Source organism: Ailuropoda melanoleuca, chromosome 16, assembly GCF_002007445.2.
Source record: "Ailuropoda melanoleuca isolate Jingjing chromosome 16, ASM200744v2, whole genome shotgun sequence".
NCBI lineage: Eukaryota > Metazoa > Chordata > Mammalia > Carnivora > Ursidae > Ailuropoda > Ailuropoda melanoleuca.
Genome location: NC_048233.1, coordinates 77,551,988 through 77,567,883, shown reverse-complemented (window position 1 = coordinate 77,567,883; position 15,896 = coordinate 77,551,988). Strand labels below are relative to the sequence as shown.

Genomic DNA, 15,896 nt, shown 5'->3' with positions numbered 1-15,896 from the left:
TGAAATATTGTGTAAGTCATAAGAAAACCTTTCCTCTTACCTGTGGAAATGAACTGCTCACTCAGTTAAGGTACCCTATGTACGCTAAACATTTGGACTTTATACCAGGTTCTCGAGCTCTTCTTGAAGTCCACAGGGATGCTCCAAGGAGAAAATACACTAATTATCTTCTGGAACAGAAAAGTCAGATAATTTCATGTTTGTTTGTGTAGTTCTTTTTTTTTCCCCCATAGTAAGTGAATGGTTCTGGAACAATGAACTACAAGATAAAATGATTACATGAATGCACTTTGGCCTCTGGTATAAAATAACTCTTCGTGCAGAAAGGATAAGCATAGGTCTAGAAAAGAAACCTAATGCTACAGGTTATAATCCTGGCTCTGACACTAAATAGCTATGTGCCATGGGGTCAATGACTGAAATTCTCCAAAATCCGCTTCTTTCTTCCTGAGAAAATAATCTATTCACTTGTCTCTTAATAAAGATTACCATATTTATTTAACTTTTAAAGTGCTATCCTTCTAAGTGGCGTGAGAAATATATTTAAGCTCACTGAGAGTTTACCAAGGAGAAAGCTATGAATACATAAACAGGAAGTATTGAAAGCAGAGATGGGGCAGTATACAGATAACTTTAACATTCTATGTAATAAAACAGGATATTAGAGATCTGGCAGAGATAAAGGTCAAACTTTCTGTGTTGATCAGGGTCTTGTCTTGTCTTGGGAAACTTATATACTCATCTATAAACTAGTTCCTGGTTATGTACTTAAATTCTTCAAAAATTTGTTGAAAATACACTCATGTGTAAGCTCAACACCTAGGGAACCTAAATTAATAGATAGGGAATGTTGGTCATGGAATTTGAATTTAAGAAGACAGAGAGAAAGAGAGAAAGAAAAGAAAGAATAAAGAAAGAAAAAGAAGAAAAAAAGAAAGAAAGAAAGAAAGAAAGAAAGAAAGAAAGAAAAAGAAAGAAAGAAGGAAAGAAAAGAAAGAAAGAAAGAAGGAAAGAAAAGGAAGGAAGGAAGGAAGGAAGGAAGGAAGGAAGGAAGGAAGGAAGGAAGGAAGGAAGAGAGCTGATACTGATAGGAAACTGAATTGTAAATAAAGGATCTATTAATTAAAATTAATTAATTTGCAATCCCAAATTATCTATATATTTAATGCAGTCCTAGTTAAAACTAAAAAAGCATTTTTGCAGAAAATACCAGGGGAATTCTACAATTCTACGATATAGAATATTTCTATCACCCATAACATGATTATTGTTACACGGTTGTGTATGTCTATTTAAATTCACGTTATCTGGCACATATAAATGGTAGATTTTCTGTATTTATATTAAAAAACAATAGCCCCGACTTAAAAAAAACCAAACAACTATTACATAAATAAGCCTTTGCTTCGTACTGTGGTTATCTTTTCAGGGGAGATATAGACTAAAAGGTATGAGAGGCTTCTTGGGTTCTGGCCATGTTCTACTTCCTCGGCTAGTTTACAGGGGTATGTTCAACTTAAAAATTCATCAAGCTGGGATGCCTGGGTGGTTCAGTCAGTTAAGTGCCCGACTTTTGATTTTGGCTCAGGTCATGATCCCAGTGTTGTGAGGTGGAGCCCTGCATTGGCTCCGCACTGGGTGTGGAGTCTGCTTAACATTCTCTCTCTCCCTCTCCCTCCACCCCTTGCCTCATCGAGAAATTCATCAATCTGTACACTTAAGACGTATGTACATTTCTCCGTGCTCATTTTCTTCAATGGAATTAAAAAGGAAGCAAAATATTGTGTCATAACTTTTCTAATAAATGCCATAAACCCTTGTTACTTAAAAACTCTGTATCTCTCATTGTATTTATATACCCACTATTGAGATGGTTATACATTTTTGTTATGTGTCAATTTTATGTTTGTATGAGTCACATTTCTATAGTTTTTGAAAATTATAATTTAGTTCTTTTAGGTCTGTCATTTTCTATCATATTCTTAATTATATTTCTTTACTTGAAATTGATTTTTCTTCATCTCTCTCTCTTTACTTTCCTTAATTATACTATTACTGACCACTCAGTCTTACTGAATTTTTGTTTTATTTCCACTTTCTGGTTTATTATTCTGAGTTCTTTGTGTCATATTTGCATATCCTTATGATGCCTTGTTGTCTCATTCCTGACACATTTGATTTTCTTGAATTCTTAGTCATTTAAAAAAATTTTTTTTTTTTTTTTTTTTTGGGTTGTGCCTGGGTGGCACAGCGGTTAAGCGTCTGCCTTCGGCTCAGGACGTGATTCCGGCGTTATGGGATCGAGCCCCACATCAGGCTCCTCTGCTATGAGCCTGCTTCTTCCTCTCCCACTCCCCCTGCTTGTGTTCCCTCTCTCGCTGGCTGTCTCTATCTCTGTCGAAGAAATAAATAAAATCTTTAAAAAAATTTTTTTTTATTTTAGATTACTTTAAGATATATTTGATATGGTTCATTTGATCCTTTTATGGTCTTATTCGATGCTCTGATTTTGAACATTACTTGGTTATTTTTACCCTTTTGCAATTTAAATATAATTATATGGAGTTCAGTAGTAACCCTTTTTCCCTTCATTGTGTCAGTATGATGGGCATTTTGACTATCAGAAGGAGGCACATGTGAAGTTGGAGATGCATGGGTAGGTTTTCCAGTTTTGTGTTCAAAAAAATCACTCTCATGTTTTTATGATGGTCTTAAAATATTCTTGTACAGCTCCTTTAAGTCCCAGAGCTAAGCTTTCAGGAGTACTTTCTGCCTGCTGTTTCTTGGGTCTAAGCAGATGTTGCCTTCTCCAGAATACTCTACACTTTAGACTTGCACATGCCTCTAGCAATAATTTTTGGGTCCTCCATCTTTCAGAAGACCCTTCATTGTTGAAACTTCCCTTCCTAGTGTATTTGCCCTACCCAACTGACATGCTTCTCAGCATTTTCTTCTTCTAGGTGAAGCCTTGTCCTTTTCAAAGGGAGTATGTGCTGCATATTTCTGAGATCTTTTTCAGTCTCTCATGGATCCTTCATGACACTGATTAAGCCTGGGTAAGAGCAGGGACTATCCAAAAAAATTAAAGAAAAATAAAAATTCTACTGGGTGTCCTGGTAGACATAGGTCTACAAATGTTAAATGTCTAGATTTTGGTCCTAGCTCTCTCTCTCTCTCTCTCTCTCTCTCTCTGTGAATTGTGTATGTATATATCCATTTTCAACCAATCAAGAGATATGTTTATTTAATCTGAGTAAATGCTAAATTAGCATTTACGTTTTACAAAATTACATGATTTATCAAGTCCCACAGAGCTTTAATCTTTTAATATCTCCTCCATATTTCTATGGAATTTTTTGGGCCTTTCCTATTACCTCAAATAATAATCCAACAGACTCAAAATGTATACTTTTAAATGTATACATTAAAACCACACACTTTATAATTTGAACAGAGTAAAAGTGTAATACATTTGATTGATTTTAATAAAATTGCTTCAATTGCCAAAATGAGGAAATTTCTTCTTAGGGAAGTTAGTTCTAACCCAGTGTCAGAGCTATTATATAAGTGTATGTCTCAGATCTAAAGATTTCTTATCTATTGTCAATATATACCTATTTTTTCTTAAGGCATTATTTTAAACCAGAAATCAAATAAGTATTTATTTTATAAAACATTAACATGTAGTAGATTATTCCAGACCTCTTACTTTTTCATTATTGAGGAAATTCTTGTGCTGTTATTTTGAACCAAAGATAACTGGGGCATATTCCTGTTGGAGCATCTCCCGTGGGGTTTATAAACAGCTGAGTAAGTGGGTATAACCAATCTAAATGAACCATATTCACAACGGACCTAAACCTACCTTTGCTGTTCTGTAGGTAAGAGAAATTTTCAGATAATTTGCAGAATATATAGGATGTGAAACCTCAAACAACAAAGGTAAATATGCTATGACATCCCCAAAACTAAAGCCTTGTTGCCTCTCGCATAGGTGAATAGAAAGCATTCATCACCAACCAGATTCATGCAAAGTCTGGCTACGAATTGGAAAACAGCGCTTCCTGGAATAAAACAAAGGTAATAGAAAATAATGAATTTCTTTTTGTAAAAGTAATAAGAAGGCTCCCAATTGATGGATGTGTTCATTTTCCTCATGTGAGAAGACAGATCAGTTCAAAGTAAAACAAGATAAAATTTATCAATAGGAGCCCAGAAGACATTTGACTCATTCAACTCTCTGGGGGCTTATATTTTGATACAATAAGGAAAATAACAGTTCTTTTATCTTGTGAGCCAGTTACTGTAGAAGCCACTTCACAATGTTCCTTCTTTTGTTATGTTTCTCTAGTCCTAATGACTTAATAAATATTCAAATACATAAAAAGCCATGTTATGTTTTACGTCAGTGGAGGTGTTGGGGAGGAAAGTCAGCTGCCGAATGAAGCCATGGTATGATAAGAAGCAATGGAAAAGGTGAAAAGTGCATGCTCTCTGAGGGAGACCTGGGATTGAATCTTGCCATAACTTTATAGGTGAGTAGATTGTAGCAAATAATTTTACACAATTTCTGAAAGCTTTAGAATTTTGGTGTGAATTCCAATGTTGTGTTCACTGTTAAGACTATTTTGTGTTTGTATGTTATAAGAAAAACATATTTAGCTGTTCAGTTTGTGGTTTAATGTGATTTAAAAGGATAATAGCTAATAGAATTCAGTGGTAAATTAACCATTTGACCTCACAACTTTAGAAATGACGTAAGTTGAGCCAGTGAGTAAACACTCAAATATTCCATTTAATTCTGCAGTGATTGGTGTGAACCTTTGACCCACCATCTTCCCACTGTCTTCTGATCAGCTACTTGGGAAATTATGCCTTGCCATGAAATAAATATGAGAACAGAGTTCACTATCCCTGAGTTGCACGACTGCTCACTTTTATCATATTAATATGAATTACAATTTTATTAATATCTTCAAGCTTGTTCCATGAGGTATCGGCATGAAGAATGTCACTGAAGTCACCATTTTTGTACTGAAGGGCTTCACAGATAAGCCCGAGCTGCAGACAATCTTGTTTTTCCTGTTTCTAGCAATCTACCTCTTTACTATGATGGGAAATTTGGTTTTAGTGGTTTTGGTCATTGGGGATTCCCGGCTCCACAATCCCATGTACTATTTTCTGAGCATGTTATCATCTGTGGACGCCTGCTTTTCCTCAGTAATTAGCCTAAATATGCTAGTAGATTTTATGTCAAAGAATAAAGTCATTTCATTCCTTGGATGTGCAACACAGATGTTTCTCGCTGTCACTTTTGGGACCACAGAATGCTTTCTCCTGGCTGCCATGGCTTATGATCGCTACGTAGTGATCTACAACCCTCTCCTGTATTCCGTGAGCATGTCGCCCAGAGTCTATGTGCCTCTCATCGTGGCTTCCTATGTCGGTGGCATTTTGCATGCTTCTGTACACACGGTGGCCACGTTCAGCCTCTCCTTCTGTGCGTCCAATGAAATTAGGCATGTCTTCTGTGACATCCCTCCACTCCTCGCCATTTCTTGCTCTGACACCCACACAAACCAGCTGCTGCTCTTCTGCTTTGTGGGCGCTATTGAGATAGTCACTGTCCTGATCGTTCTCATCTCCTATGCTTTCATTCTGTTGGCCATTCTGAGGATGCGTTCTGCTGAGGGGAGGAGGAAAGTCTTCTCTACGTGTGGCTCTCACCTAACTGAAGTGTCAGTTTATCATGGAACTATCCTTTTCATGTATGTGAGACCCAGTTCCAGCCACGCTCTGGACCATGACATGATAGTGTCGATGTTTTACAGCATCGTGATTCCCATGCTGAATCCCATCATCTACAGTTTAAGGAACAAAGACGTAAAAGAGGCGATGAAAAGAGTATTTCAAAAAAATTGGTTTATCAATTAATTATATTTTTCAGACTAAACATTAAATTGAAACAAATTAAGAATGAGGTACATTGTCTCCAGCTGAAGAAATTATGATAAAAATATTTTGTTTCAGTTTGTTAGTGTCTTTCTAGTCAACGTAAATTTTTTAAAAACAGAGATCGTAAACGAAGGCTGTATATGCTCTGAATGAGGACATGGTGCTATTTCTCCCGTAGCCAGGATTCACAGGTCCAGGATTCAAAAGGTTGCAAAGGAGGTGGCACCACTGACTATTACGCCTAGTGATCTACACACTACATTTTGCTCCCTGTACCTATAACCTTGCAGTTTCAGGAACAAAGATTAAAAGAGACAAAGAAATTTGATTTAAAGAGAAATTATTTCATGAATAAAGGACATTTTTAGCATTGATAAAACCAAAAAGTACGTTGGATATTGGTCGCTGCTTTTAAGCACATTGGTAAATGGAATGAAAGAATGCACTGATTTTTTTCACTTTGCCAACTGCATCATTTGGCTTCCAGAGTATAATTTATGGGGTATTGAAAATCATCTTTAAGTCATTGGCAGAAATAAGAGAAAGGAATATATTTAAAATGGTTCCCACTAGATTTGATAATTTATTCCTTTTACTGAAACAGAGTTGTCAGATTTTGAATATGAATGATAAGTAAGATGAAGACAAAGTAAAAAGGAAAAAAAGGGAAGAAGGGAGAGAGAGAGAAAGGAAGAAAGGAAAAAAAAAGAAAGGAAGGAAGGAATGAGATCAGTTTTATCAGTTATATCTATGCTGATTCTGAGATTTCATTACATTTTCAAGAGGTGAAACTACAATCCCAATAAATATTGCACTGATACATGGGGCATTATCTAGAAATTACAACACTGGTTGAGATTTAAAACGGTGTATGAATAGGTGAAAGGATTAAGAGTATATTTGTCTTGACAAGCACTGAGTAATATACAGAATTGCTGAATCTCTGCATTTTACACCTGAAATCAATGTAATATTGTATGTTAACTGCACTGTAATTAAAAGTTTAAATAAATAAATAAATGTATAAATTTTCCGCTTTCACTCAGGATGTGGAAAGCTGCAAATAATGTTTTAAAACATCCAGATAACCTACAAATTATAACATTTCATGACTCTGTCAAAGAGCGGAGTTTGAAAACATCCAAATAATCTGAATTATAAGGGGAGAGAAGCTCCTCCAGGAGGAGATGAGACACGGGAACTGTTGCACCTTCGGAAAGGGTGGGAGAAAGATATGGCCACCATGCAAGAATATAGGAAGAAATTAGCTAAATAGACATACATTTATATAGATATCTATATAGAGAGAGATCATATATATAAATTATATATATATATATATATATATATATACACAAAGAGAGAGAGAGATGTTAATATGTTAATAATACATATATATTATGTATTATTAGCGAGAGATAGAGAGAGATGTTAAAACCATGTTTGGGCTATTGGGAAAAGAAGAGAAGCTAGAAAGAGAGAATTTACCTTCACTATAATTCTTCTCTGCTGTACGCAGCCATGAATAGTAAGAATAGGTCATAAGAATAGTAAAAAAAGGAACTTTTCCAAAACAGGTGCTCCTAGGCGTCTTGACTAAAGATTTAATTACTAGGCTAAAAGGTCTAGTGGTCAGGGTGCTTGGATGGTTCAGTCGGTTAAGCATCTGACTCTTGATTTAGGCTAGGTCACGATCTCGGGGTTGTGAGATTCAGCCCCGTGTCCAGCTCCATGCTCAGCACAGGGTCTCCTTGAGATCCTCTCCCTTTCCCTTTGCCCCTCCCCATGCTCATGCTCTCTCTTTTTCTAAAATAAACAAACACATCTTAAAAAATTAAGATCTAGTGGAGACAGTAAACAATATATATGTGAGTATATATTTCATCAGATAGATGGAAACCCTAAAGAAGTGTCCAATGCTAGGCATTCAACACATACCCACACACTCTCAGTATTAGAGACAAACAATTCTTTCAACAGGATCATTAGTAAATCAAAAAAGATGAAGAAAATCAGAAAACTTGAAGATAAACAATGGAAATTAAGCAAACAATGAAATCTATAGAAAAAATAATAGAAGTATCTAACAATTGTGACATAATATCAAACAGTCTAATATACACAACAAAAATAGAGAATTAGTGAATCGTAAGAAATATTTGAAAATATTATGGCCAAGGGACTTTTCTAAAATTAAGGAAACATCAAACCATGAGTCTGGAAGGTCAGTAGACCCAGGGAAGGAAAAATACAAAAAACCAACCAACAAACAGAACACACCTAGACTCATTAGTATTGCTGATTACTAATAAAGATAAATAGAAAATTATGAAAGCATTCCGAGGAACATGCATGTCACATACGGAAGAAAAATATAAGGATTACAGCAGATGCCATCAGAAATGATTCACACCAGATATAATGAAGAAACACATTTAAAATAGTGAAAGGTAGTCACTGCCATTCCAGAATTTAATATCCATAGAAATGTTTGAATTATCTTAGAAATATAAAAACAAAATAGACTTTTTCAGGAAATAAATATACACATACTGAAATAATTTATATCCAGCAAACTTGTGTTTCAACAATTATTCAGCCAAAAGATGTATAACAGAAGAAAATATGTGTCTACACAAAGAAATTAATAAAACCAAAAATATTAAAATGAAGATAAATATAACAAATATTGGATATTTAATTGTAATTTCTTTAAAGAGTAAATGACTGAAGTAAAGCTATGCTGATGCATTTTGGTTTAAATTATCTATGAAAGTAGAATTTATGACAAAAACAGAAAGAAAAAGAGAAGAATTTGGTCTTTACTGCTCTAAGTTTCTGATATTAAACTATGTTTAGTTTATTCCTATGTTATTCTAGGTCAACTGTGTTATATTAAATATGCATATTATGATTCTCACGGTCACCATTGAAAAGAGAGAAGATATATATTATCAATAATCAGGAATGAAAAAAGGGATGTCACTTGGTCCCCACAAATATTAAAAGGATAATAACAGGGTGCCTGGGTGGCTCAGTCAATTAAGCAGCTGCCTTCAACTCAGGTTCTGATCCCAGGGTCCTGGGATCTAGCCCCGCATAGGGCTCGCTGCTCATGAGGGAGTCTGCTTCTCCCTCTCCCTCTCTCCCCTGCTCATGCTCTCTCAAATGAATCAATAAATAAAATCTTTAAAAAAGGATAATAATAGGATATTACAAACTCTTTGTTAATAATTTTGAAAATTAAATGAAATATACAATTGATTAAAGATGCTCCCATCAGAGGAAATGGGTGACCTTAATAGTCCTCTATCTATTAAATAAATTGAATTACTCCTTAAAAGTCTGTATGAACAAAAATCAGGGAATTGTTTTCCCAATTTGAAAATGTCCCCTTTCTCTGACTGCAATGTGCAGAGTGCTTTTCAATGATGCTGAGGAGGACCAGACCTGGAACAGCAATGCCACAACGCAGAAGCAGCCTAGGAGCCATCCACAAACCTAGCCAGCTAAACTCTGCTATGTTATAATTGAGGGTACTTGTTTCTTCTTTGCTGAGACACTGTTTCCCAATCCCTTTGTTATGCCACCATATCCCGTGCCTTGACTATTACAGGTTCTCTCTCCAGAACAATACTATCGTCAGATAAATTGTTCCTTTTTTTTTTTTTCCCAGAATCACTCTTTTTGTGAGTAGGACTGTGCCTGCACGCTTGAGAAAATTTAGTTAGCATTGTCAAAATCGTGCTTTCTTCCTCCAGCAACTCGAGGGTACCAGAAACATCTACCTCTTAGCAGCCCCTGGCGCTTTATTTAATGCTTTCTTTACTATGATGATGAATTCTCTGTTTTCACCACTGATAATAGCTGTGTTCTCAGCCCGGACTGATGTTGAAGAATGTGAGCTCTACAGCTGGATGGCCTGAGTTCTGACGCGAGCTTGTTCTTTAACATGGAGTGACCATGACCCAGTCAGTCAACCTCTTTGTGCTCCAGGCTTACTATCTGCAAAATTCTTTCTTCAGATACATTTATTAAGGCAGTTTTCTAGATGATGGCGTACAACATTGAAGTAAGTAAAAATCCTGGCTCATGATATAGGGGCAATAGGGGAGGAATGCAAAAAACAAAAGGCACAAGATAAATATATAAAATGTTAGTTGGGGGAGCCTGGGTGGCTCCATTTTTTAAGCGTCTGACTCTTGATCTCAGCTCAGGTCTCGATCTCAGGGTCGTGAGTTCAAGTCCCATATTGGGCTCCACACTGGGCATGGCACCTACTTAAAAAAATGCACACTTTGTGTGTGTGTGTGTATAAAATGAGTCAAATATCTATATTTATTAGTTGGAGAGAAAAAGTTATGGGAAACAAATGAAGCATAGAAGAGAGCGAGAAGCAGGTACAACTTTAAATCAGGTGATAAGGGATATTCTTATTAAGTAAAGAATAAGAAAAAATCATACATTTGTATGTGAAAAGGAAGTTGCAGGGTAGAGAGAAGAAAAGGGAAAATTCTATGTACTACCGAGACTAATGTGCACAGAGAGAGTTAGGAGTCCATTTTTTTGCTTTTTTTTTTTTTTTAAGATTTTAAAGATTTATTTATTCATGTTAGAGAGAAAGCAAGCACAAGCAGGGGAAGGGGCAGAGGGAAAGGGTCAGAGAGAGAGAGAGAGAGAGAAGCAGGCTCTCTGCTGAGCACAGACCCTGATGTGGGCCTCCATTTCACAACCTTAAGATCATGACCTGAGCTGAAATTGAGTTGGATACTTAAAGGGCTGAGCCATCCGGGTGCCCCAGGAGGGTATGTTATTGAGATAAAGTAAGCATGATGGACAGAATGACAAGGAATGAGTTACTAGATGTAAGGGGTGGAGACAGCATCATTTTGGACCAGTGGGTTCCTGTAAAAGTTTTGGTTTCATTCTTAGTGGGAGGAGAGGTCTGGTAGGATTTGTGGAAGTGATATGATCCAACTTACTGTTTTACCACTCTGGCCCTTGCAATGAGATTAGATTCAAGAGAGCTAAGTTCAAACAGAGCAACAAGCTGGGGGGCTGCAGCGGTACGTTTGAAAGTGTGGTCCCTCGGGCAAGTGTGGTGGCAGAGAACGTGCTGAGAGATAGACTCTGGCTATAGTCTGTATTCAGAGTCCACATAGGATGCTGTTGGAGTGGATGTCAGGTGTGTGACATAACAAGATAATTGTGGAATACTCTTAAATCTTTGCCTGAAGGACTAGAAAGATTGCTTTCCATTATGTGAGATTAGCATTTGGATATTGCTAGTACCTACCTGAAAGTTATCTTGTGAAGATAAATTATGATAACATATACATGTATATATGCCTCTGAATTTGTTTGGCACACAGTCAATGCTCAACAAAATATGTTATTGCCATATCTATCAATTATTTGGAAGCAGACACAGCTTTTCATATTTTTGTTGTGCTCTATTCTACTCTTATTTTCTTTATCATATTTGTATTAAATAGCATTTGGCATGGCAAGAAGAATATGTCTTAAATTACGTCTGAGCACATCTTACATAAAATATGATAGGCACTAATATAACAAGGGATTTTAGAGGGCAAACACAAATGGTCTAAATCTTTTATATAATGCATAGATTATATTACATATATATAATAACATACACACTTTCTAAATTATATTATAAATAAGATGTGGTAGCCCTACTTTAATTACAATTTAATTATTTAATTACCATCTATTCAACTTAAGTGCTGTCCACAAAATCACAGAATCTCTTGGCTATCTTTGCCAACTCAAACCAACTGGATACATTTCCTAATCATAAAAGTAGACATCAACAGAAACAAGGTGAAAAGATAGTGTACAGAAAAGACCAGAAAAATGAAAAGACCTATAAATATATTAAATGACATAGTACAGCTGCAAGATGAATGATCAGCCAAAAAAAGCATATTATTGAGCAATAGATATTTATCATATGCTTATTACTAATTGAAAACAAAAACAAATAACAGTAGCAATAAACAAAGAGTCTAGACCATACAGATATCAAAGCAAAAATAAGTCATGATAATCTTAAGTGGCACTGATACACGAGAATGGAAATTTCAAGGTAAATTAAATGGAGGAAAATGATGCATATTTAAAATTTTGACTGTTGACACTTTTGAGTTGGTGAAAAATTTTTAAACTTTTAACTTTTAAATGAGAATTTGCACTTTTGCACTTTATTTTAAACCTTTAAAAAGTATTTAGGAAAAATAATCAACTATAATTACATTTCAGAAATAAAAATTCTATAATATTATTGCTTGAAATGAAAACTATGTAGTCACAAGAGTTTAAACAAAAAAAAATCAAATACTTGGAAAATGGAAGAATACATTCTTAACCTCTACATAGCAGAGAAAATTAAAACTAATTCAGATTATATAGAGGGGAAAAAGGAAAAATAAAGGAAATTTCAGTAGTATGACTACAGTTTATGGGTTGCTACAAATTCTGAATTCATTGTCATTTCTTCTTTGCAACTTGTCTCTGTTGAAAGAAAATGAAAACAAATGAGTCAAATATTTAATTCAACATTTATTTTTAGTGACCATAGCAAACCTATAAAAATTAGGAGAAAGGAATAATGTAAAAAAAACCAAAACCCACAGAGAAGCAGCAGTTTACTGAAGCTTATATAGAGGGGAAAAAGGAAAAATAAAGGAAATTTCAGTAGTATGACTACAGTTTATGGGTTGCTACAAATTCTGAATTCATTGTCATTTCTTGGCTTTGCAACTTGTCTCTGTTGAAAGAAAATGAAAACAAATGAGTCAAATATTTAATTCAACATTTATTTTTAGTGACCATAGCAAACCTATAAAAATTAGGAGAAAGGAATAATGTAAAAAAAACCAAAACCCACAGAGAAGCAGCAGTTTACTGAAGCTTATATAGAGGGGAAAAAGGAAAAATAAAGGAAATTTCAGTAGTATGACTACAGTTTATGGGTTGCTACAAATTCTGAATTCATTGTCATTTCTTGGCTTTGCAACTTGTCTCTGTTGAAAAGAAAATGAAAACAAATGAGTCAAATATTTAATTCAACATTTATTTTTAGTGACCATAGCAAACCTATAAAAATTAGGAGAAAGGAATAGTGTAAAAAAAACCAAAACCCACAGAGAAGCAGCAGTTTACTGAAGCTTATTGGCAAGTCACAGAAAGGTAAGGTTTTTAAATAATTAGCAGGTAGCCACCAAAGAGATATCACTGCATACAGATTTTTAAATTGATGCATTTACATTTCAGATCCAAAGCCGTGCAAGATGAGAGTCTTGATTTTTTTTCCCAAATACCCATAACACATTCACCTCATATTTCAGTGACAAAGGCATTATCAAGTGTTATACTCGTAAGTGTACATAGAAAGCTGTAGAAAAGTGCATAGAAAATGACAGAAATTTTGCTTACATAAGTAATACATGCACATGCATACCTAACTACAGACCCAGAGGAGCACACACAAAACTGTCACTGACCGCTATGGCATTTCCATGCCCTTCTTCCATGGTTTCCATGGTGGACATGTTCTCCAATGTTAACAGACACCATTTTAAAATCAAAATTGTGAAGTGTTGAGTTTTTCCTTAGTTGTTTTTCAATTAAAGTAGCCAAAAGTGACTTATAAAACACAAGTGAATATTCTTTTTTTAAGATTATTTATTTATGTATTTATTTATTTTGGTGGAGGGAAGAGCCAAGGGAGAGGGAGAGAGAATTTCAAGCAGACTCCCCACTGAGTGTGGAGCCCAATGCAGGGATCCATCCCACGACCCTGAGATCATGACCTGAGCTGAAATCAAGAGTGTACACTTAACCAACTGATCCACCTAGGCGCCCCACAAGTGAATATTCTTTAAGAAAAAGCCACTGTGCATTAGAAAATATGACAGGAAGGGCAATGGGTGTCTCAGTCAGTAAAGCATCTGCCTTCAGCTCAGGTCATGATCCCGAAGTCCTGGGATAGAGCCCTGCATTGGGCTCTCTGCTCAGCAGGGAGTCTGCTTCTCCCTCTCTCTCTGCTGCTCCCCCTGCTTGTGTGCTCCTCTCTGTCTCTCTCTCTCTCTGTCAATAAATAAAATCTTAAAAAAAAATATTGCATGAAAGTAAGCCTTCTAATGATATTGGCCTGCATTTATTAGAACTGCCTGAATGCTTTACATCCATTATCTGATTTAATCTTTATAATTAATTATATGGCCCTGGAATTATTATTAATCTTGTGCAGTTGAGGAAACTGAGGCTGATCTATTAAGGGTTATACAGCTAAATGGGTAGCAGATTTAGAATCTAAATCCTGGAATGCTTGATTCCAAAGCAAGCTCTAATAATTACTCTGCTGTATTTTTTCTCCATATAATAAATGAAATAACTTCTCAAACTGCTGTCATTGTGCCCAAAATGGAGTTTTTTTCCATAATAAAATTCTCTGAAGTTGGACTATTCATGGGAATTTGTAGATATTGTTTAAAAGAAGACAACTATATTGTCTCATTTTGCATATCAGTTGCCCTTAGAAACACATATATTTATTTTTTAAAAATTTATTTATTTATTTATTTAGAGGTGGGGGAGGACAGGGAGAGACGAGAGAGAGAATTGCAAGCAGACCCCCTTCTGAGCATGGAGCCCAACAAGGGACTGGATCCCTTGACACTGAGAACATGACCTGAGTCAAAACCACGAGTCCAAGCTTAACCCACTAAGCTAGCCAGGTGCCCCCAAACACATATATTTAGATCATAGATTTAAGCTATGCTTCATGGCTTTCTATTATAACTTGGAATTTCTAAAGACATCTTCCAGGAAATATCTGAGGTCATATTTGGTCAAGTAAAGAATGGTTCGAAGGAAATAACAAATTGAAGGAGTCAATTGGTTTTGCAGACAAAGGAAATACACCATAAGGAAGAGGAAAAGCGATGGGCTGAAAAGTTCAGCATTGCTTATTAAAATTGCCTGGAGCCCTCTCCCCTCTGCATGACTCTAATGAGAGCATTTTTCACTTCTTTGTTCCTCAGACTATAAATGAGTGGATTCAGCATGGGGATCACAATAGTATAAAAAACAGAAGCCACTTGATCCTTTCCCAAGGAGTAAGACCTACTCGGCTTTAAATAAGTAAAAATCATAGTGCCATAAAAGATGGTGACACCCAGGAGATGAGAGGCACAGGTAGAGAAGGCTTTTCGCTTTCCTGAAGTGGAAGTAATTTTCAGGATAGTTGACAGAATGGACACGTAGGACACAGATATTGTGATAAGAGACACCATCAGGGTGGAACCAGCAACAATAAATATCATGATTTCGATGTCATGTGTGTCAGTGCAAGACAGGGCTAAAACTGGGGGTGTGTCACAGAAAAAGTGATGGATTACATTGGAGTCACAGAAATGCAATCTGCTCATGCAAAGCACATTAACAGAGGAGTCCGCAAAGCCAATCACATAGGACCCAAAGACGAGGGAACAGCAGAATCTTGTGGACATAACCACGGGGTAGTGCAGAGGATTGCAGATAGCAACATAGCGATCATAGGCCATTGAGGAGAGAAGGAAACATTCCGCGGCCCCCAAGAAGACAAAAAAGTACATCTGGGTGAAGCAGCTCCCATATGAAATATGCTTGGTGGAAGTCAGTAGGTTCTCTAAGGTTTTAGGTATGATGACAGTTGAGTAACTGAGGTCAAGAAACGACAGGTGACTAAGGAAAAAATACATGGGGGTGTGCAGCTGGAGATCCAGGCGGATTATCAGTATCATTCCTGCATTGCCCAGCACGGTAACCAGGTATATCAGGAGAAACAGCACGAAGAGGACCAGCTGGATCTCGTCAGAATCTGTCAATCCCAGAAGGATGAAGTCAGGCACCTGTGTGTCATTCTTTCTACCCAT

The 15,896-nt window shown here is 36.0% G+C and overlaps 2 protein-coding genes across 2 annotated transcripts; one reads left to right on the top strand and one right to left on the bottom strand.

Moving 5' to 3' along the window:
* The first annotated feature begins 5,001 nt into the window (after nt 1-5,001).
* On the top strand, nt 5,002-5,934 carry LOC100481703 (olfactory receptor 5T2-like). The gene has a single exon (XM_002926852.4). It carries the CDS (start codon nt 5,002-5,004, stop codon nt 5,932-5,934), a length of 933 nt encoding a protein of 310 aa, XP_002926898.2.
* Nucleotides 5,935-14,951: 9,017 nt separating this feature from the next.
* On the bottom strand, nt 14,952-15,896 carry LOC100466030 (olfactory receptor 8H1-like). Its single transcript, XM_011234339.2, has one exon. It carries the CDS (start codon nt 15,894-15,896, stop codon nt 14,952-14,954), a length of 945 nt encoding a protein of 314 aa, XP_011232641.1.